Source organism: Halichoeres trimaculatus, unplaced genomic scaffold, assembly GCF_033239565.1.
Source record: "Halichoeres trimaculatus isolate MK-OKI-2021-1 unplaced genomic scaffold, fHalTri1.1 fHalTri1_scaffold_13, whole genome shotgun sequence".
Classification (NCBI taxonomy): domain Eukaryota; kingdom Metazoa; phylum Chordata; class Actinopteri; order Labriformes; family Labridae; genus Halichoeres; species Halichoeres trimaculatus.
Window position 1 is genome coordinate 3,636,162 of NW_027437191.1, and position 21,056 is coordinate 3,657,217.

A 21,056-nucleotide genomic window follows, 5' to 3' on the forward strand; every position below is an offset into this window, starting at 1 on the left:
AGACTCTGGCTGTGCCTGTGATGCAGTATTTTGGCTTCAAAACCATACAGTGGTAAAGTGTGGAGCCACGCTGACCACTCTATATACTGTCTATGGCAGGCATGGGCAAACTACGGCCCGGGGCCCACATGTTAAACGTTTTAATCCAGCCCGCCCAACTTGAAAAAAATACATGAATAAACCTTGTCAATGTTTTCTTTTCCCTGCAATTCTGATGTTTTCCCACTAGATGGTGCACTGTAGATACATTGGCTTTGTTGAGGTGAAGCGTAGACCTATTACTCCACGTTTGCACTGTAAAGATGAACGGACCTAAGAAAAGGAAAGTGGACAAAACAAAACTCATTGAAACACATGGAAGTGCGCATATGCGCGCAAATAAGATGGAGTGGATCGTCAGCGATCTGTTACTTATATAAAAAAAAAAAAGGCTCAGGAACATGTCTGTATAAACCTTCAATTTGAGTTATTTGTCTAATTGTTATATAGAAATGTTCACATTTAATATCAAAATATCAAAAAATTTTGAGACAATCTTTTATTATTTTTTGTTTTTTCATTTTTAAAACTAGGACAGAAAAAACACATTTTTTTCTGTTTTTCTCTAATTCCGTTTTTCTGTTTTGGTTTTAAAACAGAAAAACAAAAAAACAAGTCAGTTTTTTTTCATTTTTTTAAATTTTGTTTTGAAACAGAATGACGAAAAAACGAACCATACACGGATTAAAAATCCCATTCTAATTCCACTCTCCCATATTCTACACTGTAAAAAATTTCACCGTAAAATTACAGTAAGTTACTGGTTAATAATTGCATTACTTTCACAGCAAGTTGCTGTTAATATTTTCACAGCAATTTACTGTAAGTAATTCACAGTAGTTTACTGTAATTGTTTCACAGTAGTTTACATTAAAACAACAACACTTTACTGTTAATTCACTGTTAGCATGGACTGTGTACCTTTAAGAGTAATAATTAATGAGATGTGATGATGGGCTAAAATTTTGATCAGAAATGACAAACTGGGTTTTGTCTTCAGTTATATACGAATTCCTTTACTGATAGAGTATTTGACACCCTCACTGCTGTCGAGCACAGGCAGCCAAGACAAGCAGCCTATGCTGTGGAGCACAGCCAGGCAGCCGGGAAGTCAAGACAAGCAGTCTATGCTGTGGAGGACACACAGCCAGCCAGCGCAGTGGCCCATAGACAGCTAGCTGGTCCATGCCATGGAGCACAGACACACTGGCCCTGTGTGGTATCTTAATGTGCATCAGGGTCTCATATCCACAGTGTTGCCTCCTCACCCATGGTTTTCCTTTTGGGTTTTGCAGATTATTGAGTTGAAACAACTGAAAAGTTTAAGTTGGACTGATGCAAAATGTTGATTTGAGAAGAATTAAAATATTTGGTTTATTTGACCTATTAAGTTGTGTTAAATGAACTAGTTTATTTCATTTCAAAGAACTTAGTTTATTTAGGTGTGACCAATTGAAGCAATTCATTTAAGTTGGTCCAACTACTTCTTTCTATTAGTTGTACTAACGCAGAATTTCGAGTTGACATGATCCACAAAAATACATTGGAAACCTAAATCTAAAAATTTTGAGTTGGATTGATTAAAAAAATTACATCACCTCAACTGACTAGAGATTCCCTTTTTACAGTGTAAGCTGACATACAGTCTTTGTTTCTAACGTGATCTAAAAAAGATGTTGTACTCCTATTATTGACAAAGGAACAGTTTACATCTGTGCTGGGAGCTGGCCCACACGGTGACGCGCTTCATGGCCTCTGATGCGCGCCCCGATGGTCAGTCTGTTCTCCTGGTTGCTGAGGTAACAGAGGCTCCGACCGTCTCCGCTACCGGGTCTTTCCAGCACACTTTTTCCGCGCTGGCATGGATCATTCAGACCAAGCAGTCGCTGCGCCTCGGCCGCAATAAAAAAGCGTCAGAGAAAAGAGGAATTAATATGGTGATCTTCACACTAGTTCAAAATGACAATATGTAGATAAAGCAAAGGTGGAAAACAAGGGTACAATAACTTGACAGAATATGTTAAACTTACTTTGGTGGCATCATCCTTGAAAATGTTGAAAATCTTCTGCATCTCCCACAATTCAGTTCATGGAATTTGCTGTGTTTTTGCAGTGGATAGTCTTTATACAGCATTTCATGGTGAAATAATGCAATAAAATGCTGTAAAATCCTGGTAATAATTGAAACAGCAAATATCACAGCAGTTGACTGTAGTAATACTGTTGTTATTGTAAATTTTAAAATTACAGTCTTATATTGTAATTATTACAGTTAAGTCCTGTAAAGTTGTAATACAGCAATTTACTGTGAGAAAATACGGTGAAATATTGTGAAATCCTGGTAATTTTTTACAGTGTAATTTTAATTTCAAAACAAAATGAAAACAGCGAAAAATACACCGTTATTTGTTTTCTGATTTTTGATTTGAAAATGAAAAATTGAATAACAAGTCGTTATCCGTTTTCCGATTTTGGATTCTAAAATGAATATGGAATGAACGAATGAGACCCTGATAGTTACCAAAGCACTCCATCCATCTGCTCCTGGTCCGGCCCCTTTGTCAAATGTTAGAACCCATTGTGGCCCACGAATCAAAAAGTTTGCCCATCCCTAGTCTATGGTTTTAACTCCTTAAGCTGAAACTTTGCCCACAATGTATTTTACTTGTGATGTTTACACTTGAATGAACATTAGCAGTAGCAAAGAGCAGCGTACTGAACTTACTGAAACAGAAGAGACATGTTCCTGCCCAATTTAAGATTATACCGTAAAGATGAAAAAATAAACAAACAAGTTAAACACTTTAAAAAATATATATTAATATTTATCAAACACGTCTAAATCTCAGAATTCAGATAACTTGCTGAGCATGTTTTAGGACAGTGGGAGGAAGCGCATGTTTTCAGTCAGGTTCAGTTCTTTGTGAGTGAAACTGCAGAAGTCAGGTTTTACACCCTGAAGAAACATGTTTTGTTTTGTTATGTTTTTTGTTTTTTTTGTAACATTTTTTTAAATGATCTTTTTTTGTTTGTTTGTTTCATTTTTGCTAGAACAGTTTACATGGAACATATGATTCTTTTTCCGAAATCCCTATTTTGGTTTGAAGAGAACAGTATAATCAAACACTGCCGTAAATCAGAGACACAGACCAAAGAATAGAATAGAATAGATCTTTATTTGTCATTTCAACAAGTACAACGGAATTGTAATTAAAGAGCAACAGATGTTTAATTTAATCGCTACACCGGGCTGAATGATAAGAGACTGTTACTTCTCTGCACTCTTACATGATGGCTGTGAAATAAAACAGCCAAACAGAAGGATCGTTTGGTACCCTCTCAGTAAAATGTCAATTATTCCCCAGCAGAAACCTTCATGTTTCTTCATTTCCTATGGTGATTGTTCTTTCAGGAGTTAATTGTGAGCACAGCCTTCAGTGATGGTAGAAGGAGTTTGAAAGAGCAGCAGCCCTGATTGTGTGGCCTACGGAAACCTTTCTATTCTGAATGTTTGGCCGTCCCATTCAATAAGGCAGAGCGAGGCAGCCAGGCACTATCTCAAACAACAGCTAATTAGCCTAGCCTGAAGATTCCAGTCAAACAGAGCGGCAGCTTAGCAACGGCACTGTAAAGACAAAAACCTGTGAGCTGTCACAGAAAACTGACCTGGAGGAAGCCAGAAGCTTTCCTTTTCAGAGACGTTGGCTCGCAGTGAACATGTCCTCAACGGTCACGTGAGTCTGTGGTATCATTTCCGGTTTTTCCTTTACTCTGTGTACAGCACGGTCGTGTCGTTCGCTCTCAATCTATCTGTTGTTTTACCTGTTACGGACTTTCACTCTTTTCAATCTTGCCATCTTATCGATCTATAGTAGTTTACATCAAGCACTCTGCCTTTTTCCCACAAGGGTGTATACTTTTTCGGTGTTTCTGACGACTGGTTTTCCTGTTAGCCTTTTAGCTCCCCAGCACTACCGATGTCTCTCCACTCCAGCTCCAGCTCTCACTCTGACTCTCCTTCTGCGGCTCGTTTCTGCCCGATGTGTCAGATGTTTAGTTATTCCTCTTCCTCCTTTACGGATAATGATATTTGTATTAAATGTAGCTTATTTGTAGCTCTGGAGGCGAGGGTTTCTGAACTGGAGACGCGGCCCCGCACCGAAGCTAGGCCACATTTAGCTAATGCTAGCCAGCCCCCTGTAGCCGGTGCGGGCCGTCTTAGCTTAGCCTCCCCCCCGGCAGATCCCGAGCAGCCGGGATGTAGTGGCTGGGTGACCGTGAGAGGGAAACATAGCCGCAAGCATAAAAATCGCACGCCGGACAGCCGTAACGTTCACATTTCCAATAAATATGCCCCTCTTAGCAACACACCTGCAAAGAAACTCAACACTCTGGTGATTGGTGACTCGGTAGTACGGAATGTGAAATTAGCGACGCCAGACACCATAGTTCAGTGCCTCCCGGGAGCCAGAGCGGGCGACATTGAAGGCAACTTAAAACTGCTGGCAAAGGATAAACGTAGATTTCGTAAGATAGTTATACATGTCGGCGTTAATGACTCCCGACGTCGCCAGTCGGAAGTCACAAAGATTAATGTGGAGTCGGTGTGTGCTCTGGCTAAAACTATGTCGGACTCGGTAATTTTCTCTGGCCCCCTGCCAAATAGGGCAAATGATGAGATGTTTAGCCGCATCTCCTCATTCAACCGCTGGCTGTCGAACTGGTGTCCAGATAATGGCGTGGGTTTTATTGACAACTGGCGATCCTTCTGGGGCAAGCCTGGTCTAATTAGCCGAGATGGCGTTCATCCCACTCTGGATGGCGCAGCTCGTTTAACTAGAAATCTGGCTGATTTTATTAGTTTACCCATCTGACAACTCAGAGTGGAGACCAGGCAGCAGAGCAGCAGTCCTACACGCTCCTCTGCGTTTCCCTTAGTGCAGTTTCCCAGCCACTCCTGTTGTAACATAGAGACTGTGTCGTTTCCCCGACCGAGACCCTTTTTCTATAACAATAAAAATAACAATAACAACAATAATTATTATAACAACAACAACTACTACTTTAATAATAATAATAATAATAATAATAATAATAAAGGAGTGAATTATGATAATCTTATAAAAATTAAAACTTCCGGTGCGGATGAACCACATGACGTTAAAGTCAAATGTGGTTTGTTAAATATTAGATCTTTATCATCTAAAGCTGTGCTAGTTAATGAACTTATATCAGATTATCACATTGATTTACTTGCTCTGACTGAAACCTGGCTGTGTGAGGGTGAATATGTTAGTTTAAACGAGTCCACTCCTCCCAGTCACCTTAATACTCATAACCCTCGAGACACAGGCCGTGGGGGGGGAGTGGCAGCTATCTTTAACTCTAGCTTTAATATTAGCACTAGACCTAAACTAGGCTTTAGCTCTTTTGAAAGCCTTTTTCTCAGTTTCTTGCATCCAGCTGTAAAAACCGCGCAACCGTTTTTGTTCGTTATCGTCTACCGGCCTCCTGGCGCGTACTCTCAATTTCTCTCCGACTTTTCAGAGTTTCTTTCTAATATCGTTCTTCTGTCGGATAAAATTATCATTGTCGGTGACTTTAATATTCAGGTGGACGTCGTTGACAATAGTCTTTGTATTGCCTTCATGTCTTTACTGGATTCTTTTGGTTTCACACAGTCTGTGAACCATCCTACTCATCGCTTTAACCACACCTTGGATCTTGTTCTTGCTTATGGCGTGGAACCTGTCAACTTGGCTGTCTTGCCGCAGAATCCTCTTCTGTCGGATCATTTCTTCATTACTTTTGAATTCTTGCTGTCGGATTTCTCACCTGCGAACAAAATCATCTTGTCCAGGAACTTGTCTGACAGAGCCGTAGACATTTTCAAGGAAGCTATTCCTGCTGCCTTGAATTCTTGCTCTACTTTTGCAGAGAGCTCTTGTGCTCCCTCTCAGCTTGATCAACTTGTTGCGGATACCACGGGTTCTCTTCAAGCCGTCCTCGATTCAATTGCTCCGCTCAGACAGAGGACTCTCAGACGACATCGTTCCGCTCCGTGGTACAACGCTCAAACTCGTGAGCTCAAACAACAATCGAGGAAATCAGAAAGAATATGGCGTTCGACTAAAACAACCGAATCCTGCTCGCGTTGGAAAAATAGTCTAAATGAATATAGAAAGGCTTTGCGACTTGCGCGTGCAACTTACTACTCGACTCTTATAGAAGAGAATAAAAACAATCCTAGATTCCTTTTCAGCACTGTAGCCAGGCTGACAAACAGTCATAGCTCTACTGAACCATGCGTTCCTCTATCGCTTAGCAGTGAGGGCTTTATGAGCTTTTTTAACAATAAGATATTAAAAATTAGAGATAAAATTAGTAGCGTGTTACATGCAACCGTGATAGAACCTTCGATCGATGGCGAATTTGCGGAAACGTCGCTTAGAGCTAATATACTCCTGGACTGCTTCTCGCCTGTGGACCTGTCAGAGCTGGATTCAACTGTCACTTCAGCCAAACCATCAACTTGTCTTCTGGATCCCATCCCAGCTTGGCTGTTAAAGGAAGTCTTTCCCTTGGTCGGATCTTCTTTACTAAGGATGATTAATGCGTCTTTACTGTCGGGCTACGTGCCCCAACTTTTTAAAGTTGCTGTTATTAAGCCTCTTCTTAAAAAGCCTACACTTGATTCAGGCTCTTTTGTCAACTACAGACCGATATCTAACCTCTCTTTCGTTTCTAAGATCTTGGAGAAAGTTGTTGCGAGTCAGCTCTGTGATTTTCTTTATAGCAACAGTCTTTTTGAGGTCTTTCAGTCTGGGTTCAGAGCTCACCACAGCACTGAGACTGCGCTGCTGAAAGTAACCAACGATCTACTTTTGGCTTCGGACAGTGGTCTTCTTTCTGTGCTTGTCTTGCTTGATCTTAGTGCCGCTTTCGACACTATTGATCATTGCATTCTTCTGAGGAGATTAGAGAGTCTTCTTGGTATCTCAGGAACCGCTTTAGCCTGGCTTCGATCGTATCTTTCGGATCGACATCAGTTTGTTCATGTGAACAACGTCTCTTCTTCTCACACCAGGGTGCAATATGGAGTTCCTCAAGGTTCAGTGCTCGGACCGATTCTTTTCATCTTGTATATGCTTCCTCTCGGCACTATATTGAGGAAACACTCCATAAACTTTCACTGCTATGCAGATGACACTCAGCTTTACTTGTCAATGAAGCCTGAAGAAACCAACCGCTTATCTAAACTTGAAGCATGCCTCAAAGACGTAAGGTCCTGGATGAGCAGAAACTTCTTACTGCTGAACTCAGAGAAGACTGAAGTCATTGTTCTTGGACCTAAACATCTCAGAGAAGCTTTCTTGAACAACATCGCCGCCTCTGACGACATCAGCTTGGCTTCCAGCACCACTGTCAGGAACCTGGGAGTTCTTTTGGATCAGGACCTGTCCTTTAACTCTCACATCCAACAGGTCTCAAGGACGGCATTTTTTCATCTTCGCAATATCAAGAGAATTAGACACATCTTGTCTCGGAGCGACGCTGAGAAACTGGTCCATGCTTTCGTTTCTTCTAGGCTGGACTACTGTAACTCTCTTTTATCCGGCTGTCCTAATAAGTCTATTAGGACTCTTCAGCTGGTTCAGAATGCTGCCGCTCGGGTACTGACTTGGACTGGGAGGTGAGAGCACATCTCTCCAGTGTTAGCGTCTCTACACTGGTTACCTATAAAATCTAGGATAGAGTTTAAAATTCTTCTTTTGACTTACAAAGCGCTTAATGGCATCGGGCCATCGTATCTTAAAGACTTAATTGTTCCGTATAATCCGTCTAGGTCTTTGCGTTCTCAACATGCTGGTCTGCTCGTTGTACCTAGGGTCTCTAAAAGTAGTATGGGAGGTCGAGCCTTTAGTTATCAGGCTCCTCTTCTTTGGAATAACTTACCGGTTGAGGTCCGGGGAGCAGACACGGTCTCAACCTTTAAGAGTAGACTTAAAACTTTCCTTTTTGATAAAGCTTACAGTTAGAGCTGGATCAGATCTGAACCAGCTCTTGGTTATGCTGCTATAGGTTTAGACTGCTGGGGGGAACTGACACACAGGGCTCCTGTTTCCCTCTTTTTCTGTCAGTCTAACTTCTAGTCTTACTGTCCTGTTATAGTTACTGACCATACACCTCTCTGGGAGGATCTGAGTTTGTCTTGTAGGTTCCTGGGGATCGGTGAAGAAGACGGCCTGCTGCTGTGCTCCTGTCCGACACCAGCTACTACAGCTTTGGATTTGGCCTGCTGGTTTCACCTTAACTGTCGCCACAGCGCCAAACTTCAGACTGCGTCTGTTTCTCTCTCTCTCCCTTTCTGTGTGTGTGTGTGTTTGTGTGTCTGTGTGTGTGTCTGTGTGCGTGTGTGTGTATCCCTACCCCCCCCCTCCTTTTTTCTCTCCCCCCCCCCCCCCCCCCCCCCCCCCCCTCCCACTCTCTCTCCTCTATCTGTCTCTCTCTAACCCCAACACAGTCGAGACAGATGTCTGTCTAACATGAGTCTGGTTCTGTCCGAGGTTTCTGCCCGTTAAAGGGAAGTTTTTCCTTGCCATTGTAACTTGCTAAATGCTGCAAAGTCCTGTACTCATGGTGGATTAAGATAAGATAAGACTCCTTATCTTGTCTTGATGTTGGGTTTCTGCTAATAAAATTTTATTAACATTTACGGGTCTAGACCTGTAAATGTTTTTGTAAAGTGTCTTGAAATAACATTTGTTATGATTTGGCGCTATATAAATAAAGATTGATTGATTGATTGGTTGATGTCCTCTGTCAGTTCCATGTTTATTATTATTTGGAGAACGAACAAATCAGTTAATATCCAGAAATGTGTTTAACCTTTGGACTCATCTGTGTATCCACCTTTGCAGAGGGGAACCCTCAGGGCCTTCAAGGTATTCAGTGAAGGCCTGATAAAAAATATTTAAAAAATTTTTGTACTCCTAAATAATTATTTTATTTTGTTTTATTTTGTTTTTATTTATTTATTTTACTCACTAAAATCATAGCAATGAGTTTTATATTATTTTCATAAACTTGTCCTGGCAAACAGTGGGTTAATATAACTGAATGGAAAATGGACCTGCAGGGCAGGTACGCCTGCGCTTGCACCTGGGCCCTGTTCTACGAAGCAAGTTCAGCCTAGCGAGATAGCCTTGGAGCTACCTCGCTGAACTGAGCGCGGTAGCCGGCGGTCTCACTACACAGTTTTACGACGCTGGTTATCAACCTCATAAGTGGATCCAGCTTGGCAAGGCGGAGCCCACTGCATCTGACCAATCGCGAACATGGAGCAGTCTGGCGCATCAGAGCAGGCAGAGAGAGAAGGACCACATACTTCACACAGGAGGAGCAGGAGGTGATCATGAGGAAGTATGATGAGGTGAAACATGTAATTAACGTTAAAAACAACACCGTCACCGCTGCTAAAGCATGGAAGGAGTGCTGGCAGAATATTGCTGACAGTCTAAATGTGTAAGTGTAGTGCAAAAAAAAATCTTTTGTGCCATTATTATCCTGAAATAGCACTGTTCACCATGCACTTTTACTGTAACATGCAACATACCTAATTTATTTCTGAGATGAATTTATTCATTTGTTCATTCCTATCGTGTTTACATTTTTGTGTGATATGTAGCCCACATGAGCTCTACATGAATTCCTGTCACAATTTTAATATGGGCAATAAAATATTGTCATGGAACAGAAGTGTTGGCATTGAAGATCTTATTAAGGCAGTGATAGTTCTTCATTCCCTTTAACTACCTGTAGAAAGTGTCATGTACTACCAACCCCTCCCTGGAAAACCGGTACCTTTCATAAAGGTGGTCATCCGAAAAAAAAAAAGTGGGTCGGGCTCCGATGTCCACGGGATCCTCTAAGAACGGACAAGCCATTTTTTCGTGAGGGCACATTGGTCAGTGGGCGGGGTTTTTATAGTCCGCTAGTTCAATCTGGAACCTAACCTGCCCTGGAGCAGGTTAGCCGTTGCCATGGAGACTCGCCTCGCTGAGGAGTGATCCCGTGTCGTAGAACAGGGAATCCGGAACCTATCCTCAAAGCTACCTCGCTAGGCAGCAATCCTGCTTCGTAGAACAGGGCCCTGGTCTACGAAATTAGAGCCTTACATGTGCACTTTTTCTGCCAGGGGTTGAAGGAGGTGAGCTTCTGTCAGAGAAAGACCAGCACTGAGTTTTGCATGTGACCAATAAACAGTTAAACTGAGACCAATGAATTCTCCAGTCTCCATTTAGGGGTTACCGAAATAAAGAACTTGGGTTGAACAAATATATTATTAGAACTTTACCAAGGCTAGACATGTTCCTTTCTATTTAGATTCAGAAACCATTTGTAGTTAAGAAAGCAAATCAAGTTCTGTTTAAAAACTGAGATCTAGTTTTGTAACAGAAAAATATCTATAGTGGTATTGGTAAGGAGTATCACTGGAGTTATCAGTACCAATAAAAAATAAATTATGAAATGAGCTCTCATTAGGCAGGAATGTAAGTGAATCAAAAATCATTCAGAGATCTGTGTACTCAAAGGTAAAATAAATAAAAAAATCACTTCAAAAAAGACTAGACTCGCACCATGCCTTACACACACACACATGCTCATGCACGCACAAACACACTTGTAGTATAGCTAAGAATCTAATATCTCAGCAGCAGGGGATGAAAGTTCTCCAGTTTATATATTGCCACCGTCTTATCACCCCCCCTGTTGGTAAAGTTATTACATCCTTTGTTGTGACCTCTTGTACTTGATGAACCGCCCTGGTTCGTGTCTTGTCTCTGATCCGCTGTGACATCTCGGCTCACTGTATCCTGCTGACCACTGGCTCATGAACCTGCCCTGCAGTAAGTGTTTGCTGTCAACATCTCAGCGCTGTCAATCACACTCTAACCTTCAGGCCTGCAATCTGTCCAGCACTGCGTCAGCGGCACCTCGCTGACAATCCCATGAGTCACCTGCGGTCCAACGCTGTCACAGCACCGGGGTACAGAAAGCCGGCTGACAGGCTCAGCACGCGATCCAGGACGAGGGGGACATCCAGGAATGCCTCAATGAGAGCCTGTTGTGTTTCTGCACCTTCTGAAACAAAATGATGGAAACAAGAGGGATTTGACCTGCTCATAAGAGTTTCTCTGAACACCCTGTAACCTTCAATATTTCTATTGTTCATTGTGCTCTGACCTCTGTCCTCTCCTTTGTTGCTTCTCTCAGCTCAGATCAATAAAGTTAATCTTGTTTCATCTTAACTTGAAAATGATTAAGGGCTCACAAGGTCACAGGACAGCAGCAGAGGGATATCCCTCTATTATCCCTCTATTGCTCGTGCTCTTTATCTCTGGAGTTCTTTATTTTGAGGCTGAATAAGAATGATTAACCTCTGAAGGATGCTCCATGAGATCCAATACGCTCTTATATATGACCTACCTGACATGTTTCCATACAGAGAGAAGGGCCAGTAAGACGAGCTTAGAGTTAAATGTACGGCTCTTTCAGCCATGAGAACATGTTGAGCTTCTTATTGGTTGGGTATTAAAGGGGACATATCATGCTGATCCCTGATTTAATACTTACATATAATATAATAAATTTGAAAACAAGACCTTACACCCCCTGAATTTTCAAAAAATGAGATATTGTTTTTTTTTCTGATATCCTAGAACGAGATTTGATGCCTCTGAAAATAGGTCATTGCCAGTTGGCAGTAATCTGATAAAGCAGCTCCTCCTCTGTGATGTCAGTTAGTCACACAACCGCCACCTAGGGATACACCCACCAAGAGCCGAGTATAAATAAAGCTCCCAACTAGCTCTGGCTAACTTGACTGAGTGCTGGATGCAGGGACTCTGCTCTGCTGAGCAGCTCGGCTTTACATGGTGAATTAGCAGTTAAAACACTATAGTTTTAGCAGACATCGTAATACTTGTGAGACTGTGATATTTGCATGCTTGTTCTGACATGCACTGTGAACCTGGACCACAATAATTCTGCGGTAATAACATAGTGACAAACTGACAGTAGAGGCGATCTTTAGACTACACTTTCAGCATGATGGATAAAACAGACAGAGAAAAGTGAAGGAGCAGGATGGAGTCCTGTTATAGAAATAGTTTATTGGTGAAGTCTGCCTATATTTCCACGTATAAACTATACATGTTACAGTACCGGTTTGACTCACCACACTGAAGCATCCTGAGATGATCTGTGTCCAGGTGGATTTTCTTCCTCCTGAGCTGCAGAACCGTCCGGGTCTGACTCGGGGTGCAATACAAAAGGACGTATCCTACACTCTGTCATTTTATTAGTGCTATCAATGCCTTATGGTGAAGTTTTGGCAAACAGCAAACTCGCTCGGTCTGCCCCATCCAATATGGCGATTTTGTAAATACTGCCATGCTGCAAAAACCGCCCCCTGGCTCTACCCCTTCCACCCCTCTTATAGAACTGACCAATCAGAGCACAAAGGGCTGTGACGTTGCGAGGTTACTGGAGGTCATTCTCCAAACGGAGCGTTTCAACGAGATCTTCAGAATGGCCTAACATGAGGATATTGAGAACGCTATTGTGGGGAAATGAAGGAACTAAATGACTTGTACTGAGGGCAGAAATGCTTTACAGGCTTCCTAGTCTGACATAGTGAAAAGGAGAAACAAGCATGATATGTCCTCTTTAAGACTGTTTTGCATTTTCAAGTTAAACACATTTTGTGGAACCAGTTAACATGAATTATTAAATAAAATAAACACTTCAAGTTTTTAGAGTGCTGTTTTAAAACTTTTGACACCAGAAACCAGATACCAAGAAGCGGGTTAGGGTTAGGTTATTTACAGTCTGTAAACATGTTTATTCCTCTCTTTGTTTTCTGAACTGAATGCATCTGCCTGATTTAATAGAGACAGGTACTGCTCAATCAGCTGTGTTGTCTTCATATTGACAGAACAGCTTTGAACATTTACTCTCTGAATGTCACAGAGACATTTCAACATTCAGAGATTAAAATGAGTCAGCCTCTAAAGTCATCAGTTTACTGACTCCCTGTCTCCTCTCGGTTCATATTGTGCTCTGAGTCACACTGCTTTAATCGCTAATTCATCTTCAACGGGTAAAAAAAAGAGTCTCCACTTTCAAAGCTGATGTTTCAAAGCCAGAGCAGCAGCTAAACAACCCCCTGTTTATCCAAAGTGGCACATTACATACCAGGAGATTGTTATGTTTGTGCTGCAACATGAACCCAGAGAAAGAGACAAATAAAAGGTCTTCCTGGAGTTTTTGTTTCATCCTTTATTTCCTGACACGCTAGCCCTGTTCTGTCTGTGGATCAGAATGATATCAACACACAAAACAGTGTTTCAGAGCTGTACTTCACAGGGATAAAGCTCAGATTTTACTCTAACATGGTTGTGTTTGTGTGTCGTGAGATGTCCGAGACCTTTAAGAAGTATAAACAGCATTGTTTTCTAATAAATTGAGGATCTGGGAGTGCTCCTCTAACTGAAACTCTCTTTCAAATAAAGCACATTAGCCAGCCAAACTCTGTGAATGGAATCATGATAAGTGAAGGTGCTGTTATAATCACAGAGATGATAAACACTGTATGATATTTACAAATGGAGCAGTAATGTGTAACTGTTGAAGATCACTAAACCATTAAGACTTCATTTTATATCACAGAGTAAAAACATCAGCCCAGTATTTTTCAGACTGTTGGAACAGGATCATGCTTTCCTGCGTGTGTCGTCAGCTCTGCTTTAAACGACAATCTGTAATAGTTTGTTTGGAGAGTCAAATGTTGTTCTGTCCTTTCCTGACAGAGGATTTCAATTGCCCAACAGTTCAGGGTCTACTCTGTCTTAGTTTTGATTTCATGATGTTACATTGTAATGTTTTCAATGGGTGAAAAGTCAGGGCTGCAGACCTAGGCCCTTCTACTACAGAGGTATACAATTGTAATCCATGCAGAATGCACTGAATGTACTCAAGAACTGTCTCTGTAAAATATGGACAGTTTATCACATCCCCTTAGTCCATCTTAAACGGGCTCAGGTCCAAGGAAGTCCCCGCTGCATCTGGATCATGTGTATATTAGGTTTCTTTTTTTTGCATGTTACAGCTTACACCTGACTTTGTGGATGAAGTGATTAAACTTATTCAGTTCTTGTTTTTTCTTTCTTCTTTTTGTCATCATTTCACTCTTTTTTTACAAGACAGAATTTTTTCCTTGTGTAGTAGGCAGCGTTAAGGAGACAGGCTGCTGCTGTTGAATGCAGCCTGGTGCTCTGTTCCCCCTTCCCCATTGCTTCACAATTAGCTGCTTATAAAAGCCACCTGGAGCTGAGGCCGGGCCCTTTTGCTCCTGTCTGGTGTGCGTGGAGGTGTTTGGCTTCTCCTGGCTGTACTTGGCCGTTGTATAAGGTAAATATAGTCATTTTTATGGCGTCTTAGCGATAGTTTGCCATCTAATTTGTGCTGTTGTATTCAGAGTTCCAGCAAAGATCCACTGGTCCCTCTCAGAAGATCTATAGTATAGCCCACAACTCAGACAGGAAGTAAGTAGGGTGGCTTTTACAACTGCTTGTTTGGCATGGTGGAATTGTTTTATTGACTCTCATTTCATTACTTTACAGAATATATGGCTGTTGTTTTTGCTTCCCTTAGTTCCCTTTAGTTCATTTTAGTTTCCTTTGGTCTCATTAGTTATATTCCTTTAGTTATTTTATTTGGCTGGGTTTCAATTGTTTTGCAATTAATTCTGTTTTGTTCTTTTAGGGTTGACATCCTTAGCTGTGAGGCTAGGCACCCTAGGTGAGGGCCCTCCACCTACTGCATGCAAGTTTTGACACAGGTTCACAAGTAGCCTACACCTGTTTGTTTGAGGACTGCTGTGTGTGTGTGTTTCACTTAAGGGTGAGTAGATGGGTAGCACCCCCACACCTTCCTTAGTGTAGTTTGCCTCTCAGCTAGGGGTGTCCACTCCACATTTAGGTTCAGGTGTCTTTAAGTTAGCAGTCAAATTTTAGTTTGTTTTTACTCCTTTTTACTAGGCCTTTTAAAAATAGATAGTATTGTAATAAAGAATAATTTTAATTCACTTCTCGGTTGGGTTGTTTCATTTGCTTTAACAATTCTTTTTCTCCTTTTCAGCTTCAATTTTTTCTCTTTGATTACATAAAATAAAAGTATTACAGTTTTTGTAATCCACATCTCCTGCCTCCTCAATATTCACCTTTGTGCCCTTGATTTTGGGGTGGTTTAGACTTTGTCTATTCATCCCCGGGGGCTTGAGTCCCTAGGGGGTGTTGTTGGTAATTTCTATCAGTACACCAAAACATCACTTTGTCACACTTGAAACGGTTTCCTCTCTCTCTGGATACAGTCTATAGCTAGCAATGCTGCTGCTGCTGCTGTCGTGGCTTTTTTTAGGCCTGTGTTCACTAGTCCCTCTGAAGCTTTTATAACAGCCAGGTTATCTAACATGGTAATACTTTGTACATAGACCATAGACTGTAAATCAAAGACTGGGGAGTCACATGCTAGTGACTTATGGGTAGGGGAATCCCACAGCACATAGAGAGAGTCGTTAGTTGGCTACATGCGCAGAGTCGTCTGTCAATGGCAAAGAGTCGCAAGTTGTCTGCAGAGAGTCAAGAGTTGCTCACAGACAGTAAAGTCTTCAGTAAAGAGTCAAGAGTCATCAGCAAAGAGTAGTCTGCAGAGAGTTGAGAGTCGTCCACAAAAAGAGTAGACAGTTGTGAGCCACCTGCAGAGTAAGCTGAGATTTTAGAGTCGTGATTTGTTTGCAAAAAAAGTCTCGAGTCCTCCACAGAGAGGTGGACTGCAGGTTTGGAATGTGGTTTGGTGTCCCCTATAGAAATGGGGCTACATCAGGGTATTCCAGACCACATGGTCTCCATCTACCACTTCCAGACTTATCAGAATCAACGGACAGTGGCAAACAAACGACAGGCAGCTCACTCCTGAGATTTGTTTTACATTTCTGTTTGTACTAGTGTTGTCAAAAGTAACATTTTATCGGTAAATATCGATCCTGAAATTTAGCAAACAATTCAATATAAAGTTCCCCGAGTATCAATACATCAGCACTCAACATTTTTCCCTGGTTAGACATGTGCTGGCGTCAAAACATACACACAGAGCGCACACAGAGTGCATGCAGCCCCTCCCTCCCTGAGTCCTGCCTCGTAGTTGAGAGAGACGCTAGATTACACTGAATTCCAGCTGTAGCGGGTAACACCGACACTCCTATTAGCCACTTTGGCAGGTTGAATTATTTCATTGTAGTTTTCTGAAATACTAAACCCATTGCAATATGAGACTACGGTACTACAACTCCCATGAGCACTGCCTGCACACAGTGTTTGCTCATTGGACGCGCTCGTCTCGAGCCTCCATCTTGGACAGCCTGACAGCTCCCGGTGTTTAGCGCCTGATAACGTGATTTAAAACTTCATTCATGTCTTTTTGGCTCTCTACTGTAAACAGATCCCGGGGTTTAAGTCACAAATTATTGTTGTAAATAAATATCTAAGCAGACATTTTTTCTTGCTAGTTTTTCAGTTTAGATTTTATCTTTTCAACTAACCTTCAAGCATAACAAATTTCATTCAATGCCACAATAAACTTCTCCTTTAATTACTTTGTCTTAATTGTCTGCATATTTTCATATTAAAGGAGCATAACCATTTTAGAACTGAATACCTGATAATGGGGTTAAACATTTATGTAGTCTTGATTTAAGTGTAAACAGAGGTCATTCACATTTAAAAAGGTTCTAAATCTAGTTTAAGTAAACTTTGGCATGTTTTTGTCTGCTTTCATCATATTAAACATAATTATCCAACAACAAAATTGTGGCTAGTGAAAATGCTGAGTGGCTAGTAACTTTGGATAACCACTAGCCACAGTGGCTGGTGAGCAAAAATGTTAATGTCAAGCCCTGTTCATAATATATGAAAAGATGCCTGAACTCAGTGCAAAAGAGGACCCACTCACATGGTGGGGAAAACATGACAAAATGTTACCTGACCTTGCCTACTTTGCTAAAAAGTATTTGTGTATCTCTTCTTCAAGTGTCGCTTCAGAGCGTGTATTTAGTGCATCAGGACTTATTTGCAGTCCACAAAGAGCACGACTTACAGAAGAGCACATTGACATGTTGGTGTTCCTCTCACAAAATCTGAAGTGAGAGGAATCTTGTTCCTCTTTTGAAATGCATTTGATTGCATCACACTTTGCCCCTACCCCTATTGCAGAAAAGTTGCTTAACAAAAAAAGAATTATTGCATTGCATTGTTTTATATTCCCTACCTCCAAATACAGTTAAGTGACTTCTGAATGTGTGACAAATATCAGAGGCCTCTAAATAAGTGCCCTACCTCAGTACAATTGCACTGTTATTTACAATTACTTTAAAATGCCTTTAAATGGTCTGACTCTGAGGCCTTAGTTTGAATGAGTGCACTGTACATATCTTTATTTTCAATTGCATTTAAGTTACTTTTGAATATTTGACAAATATCAGAAGCCTTGAAATAAGTACCTTACCTCAGTACAATTGCACTGTTTTTTGTTGTTTCAGTTGCAGCTAAGTAAATGTGTTCTGTACTGTTCTGTACTGTTCGTTAAAGAAAAAGAAGTTTTTGCACTGAAAATCCCTGTGATTGCGTGGTATCGAAAATCGTATCGAAAATCAATATTTTTTAAAATATCGTATCGAAGTTGGAAATCCAGTGTTGTGACAAGCCAAATTTGTACTTTTTATGACCACTCTGACAGTGTTACTTCACTGGCTGTCTCTGTGTGTGAAATGTTGTCTGTCTCTACATGTGGGCCCTGTGATAGGCTGCTGAGCTGTCGGGAGTCTCCAGAAGATGGATGGATTTTCACACATCTGACCTGACAGTTGTACTTGTACACATTCAGACAGACCCCTGAGGTTATTCGAGGGGACGTATTATTATTAAATTCGTTATTCAACAGTTTACCTCTCTGAACTTCCAGGACACATTTGCTTCCCATTCACATCATCTCCTCAGCTGAAATTAAAAACCTAACAACACTGATGCTCAAATGCTGTAAACAGAGCTGAGGTATGCATGAGCTGAGAATAAATCAGCTGAGCAGAGGGCGGTAATGTGATCCTCTAAATCCAGCGTAATGAATGTCACCTAAAGGACTCTGATAAAAATAAGAGTTGAATTATTGTGGAGCTGCAGCCATTGGAAAAGGTTTCCCTGCCTCGCCCTGCCTCCATATGTCACCTGTAACATTAATTTGAATAATAACTGGATGCTCTCCCCTCACCGTTACCTTCCCCTTCATTGCCCTCGCAGCCTCTGCGGGGTGTGAAAGGTCGTCTCATTTGCGTCCTCCATTGTTCTGAACACGTCTGTGGGCGTAGTGAAACCTTTCAGTCTGCTCAGACACTGAATGTCAACACTCTGAAACAGTCAACGGGGGATTTTATACAAGCTCCCCAGCACACGTTAAAACCTGAGCTTCACCTTTTTGATGGAAGAAAAATGTAATTTGATGGTGTGAAACAGGATAACAGGATTTCTTCTTTAAATTGCAGGTTATTGGAAATGATAAGGGGAGGTAAGTAGGGTGCTCTCTGTAATCCTCCTCCGCTGCAGCTCTGGTTAAGTGATTCACTTTCCATCCCCAGCCTGTTTGCCTGACGACGCTGCACTTTGCTGGACGAAACACCCGTCTGCAGATCTACAAATGCAAATTGAACCACCGGCCTTGTTGTGGCGCAGTAATTCTGCTGTGACAGATCCACGGGAACATTTCTAGCATTCCTCCTCCTGCAGCCAGCTCCTCATGCTGCTCATTAGGCCCTGTGAATAAAGCTGCGCTGAAAAGTTTCGAAGGGGAACCACATCATGTTCTTATGTCAAATACAGACATCAACTTTTCTCTATCCCCACACCGTTTTCTTCTTTTCCCCTTTTTGTTTGGGAACTCGTGTGAAGCTGGCACACTTCAAAGCAGCTGGATTGACAGCGCAGCAGACTGAAAGATCCCATTCATCTGCCGGGAAGAATTATGCAGACATCTCTCTTGAGCACCACTTCAGAACAGCACTCTCTTTACTTTAAATATCTGGCCCCTGCATGACACCCTGCAACAAGCACAAAAAAGAAAAAAAAACTGTGAAAAAGAGGAGAAAGAAGGGAAAATGAGAGAGTTTAACACAGAATGGCACATCAGTTAAACAGCCTACAAGCTGTTAAATGAAATGACACCTGTGAGCGCTGTGACTGTGGGCTTCAGAGGAGGAAACAGCTTTCCCTCACTGCACAACTGTAAAAGTGGAAGAACAATACATTTAGGGCACACTGTAAAAAGTGTTTTTGCACATTTGTTGTTCTAACATATTATTTTGGTATCGCTTTATATTAAGGTCCTGTAATAAGCATTAATAAGACCTTTGTAAGTACGTATAAGATGTTTATTCACATTATCATTTGTTTATAAGACTATATAACTGCTTAATAAGTGTTTAATAAGGTCATTGTAATGGTGCGGCCACACCAAACGCGAATTTGCGGCGCGATTACATACAAAGTCTTTGCAAAGATGCGTTTAGCCGCCGATTCGCCTTGGGCGGCGCGATTCGCGCGTTTGGCCCGGCGCGTTTGGAGCATTCACGCATTTGGGCGGTAGACGCGAATTCACTCGAGTTCAAAATATTCCCCCATGACGTCATTGTTTTGACGACGTTGGGGGGCAACTGCCGCCTGCTCCGGCTCCAACTCCACCAGAGGATGGAGGAGAAAACAATCTGTGTGTTGTGTCATCATGCAGAGTTATACGATACGACGTGTGTACTCTACAGAGACCGGAAAAACAGGAGCAGGCTTGGGTGAAAGTCTCTGAGGAGACAGGTTTTGAATGTAAGTTCTGAAAACATTCGTTCCCAGCTGGATCTGCCTGCACGGGTCATCACTGAGTCCGACTGTGTTTTCCTCAGCGGAGTTTTGAGCCTGATAGAGAGGAGGAAAGAGTGGGGCAGGGGCAGAGCCAGGAAGATGGAAGTTCTCGGTGCTCCTCTCTTTCCTCCACCCCTTCGTTATCCCCAGGGAGACCTCCAGGAACATGGGTCGGGGGTTCGGAGGTTCGGGGGATCGGGGATGAGATCGCAGGGAACAGCCAAGCAGGGCTGGTGGATTACCACACTCAAAAAATGAACATTGGTGTTTGTTCAATCAGCATAAATAAAACATGTAGCTTCTACTAGATTATTTCATGTTCAGTGGTTAAACATGATTAAAACATGTTGTTTCAGCATGATGTGCAAAATTGTTAAAACAACAAGATCACTTTGTGTTAACTCAACCTAATTGGTTTAGGTAGGAATCCCATCTGCAACACCTCTCCAGAGCAGGAGGTGGCAGTAATGTGCAATAGGACCTATTTATCAGAGAGCAGAGCCAGAGGATAACCTGCACTGTAAAAATCTGTCAATCAGTTGAAGTGATATTATTATTTTTTTTTATCAATCCATCTCAATATTTAAGTTCAGGTTTCCAATGTATTTTTGTGGATCATATCAACTTGAAATTCTGTGTTGATACAACTAATAAAAAGAAGTAGTTGGACCAACTTAAATGAATTGCTTCAATTGGTCACACCTAAATAAATTAAGTTCTTTGAAATGAAATTAACAAGTTTTATCAACCCAACTTAATAGGTCAAATAAATTAAATATTTTAATTCTTCTCAAATCAATATTTTGCATCGATCCAACCCAAAGTTTTAAGTTTTTCAACTCAATAATCTGCAAAACCTAAAAGGAAAAACCATGGGTGAGGAGGGAACACTGTGGATATGAGACTCTGATGCACATTAAGATACCACGTGGGGACAGTGTGTCTGTGCTCCATGGCATGGACCAGCTGACTGGCTGTCTAAGTGGCTGTCTGTGCTAC

At 41.6% G+C, this 21,056-nt stretch overlaps 1 protein-coding gene across 1 annotated transcript; it reads left to right on the top strand.

The window, feature by feature from the left end:
- The first annotated feature begins 4,016 nt into the window (after nucleotides 1–4,016).
- Nucleotides 4,017–5,460, top strand: LOC141802279 (uncharacterized). The gene has a single exon (XM_074685817.1). The coding sequence runs from the start codon at nucleotides 4,017–4,019 to the stop codon at nucleotides 4,911–4,913; it is 897 nt and encodes a 298-aa protein (XP_074541918.1). The 3' UTR covers nucleotides 4,914–5,460.
- The last annotated feature ends 15,596 nt before the right edge of the window (nucleotides 5,461–21,056 follow it).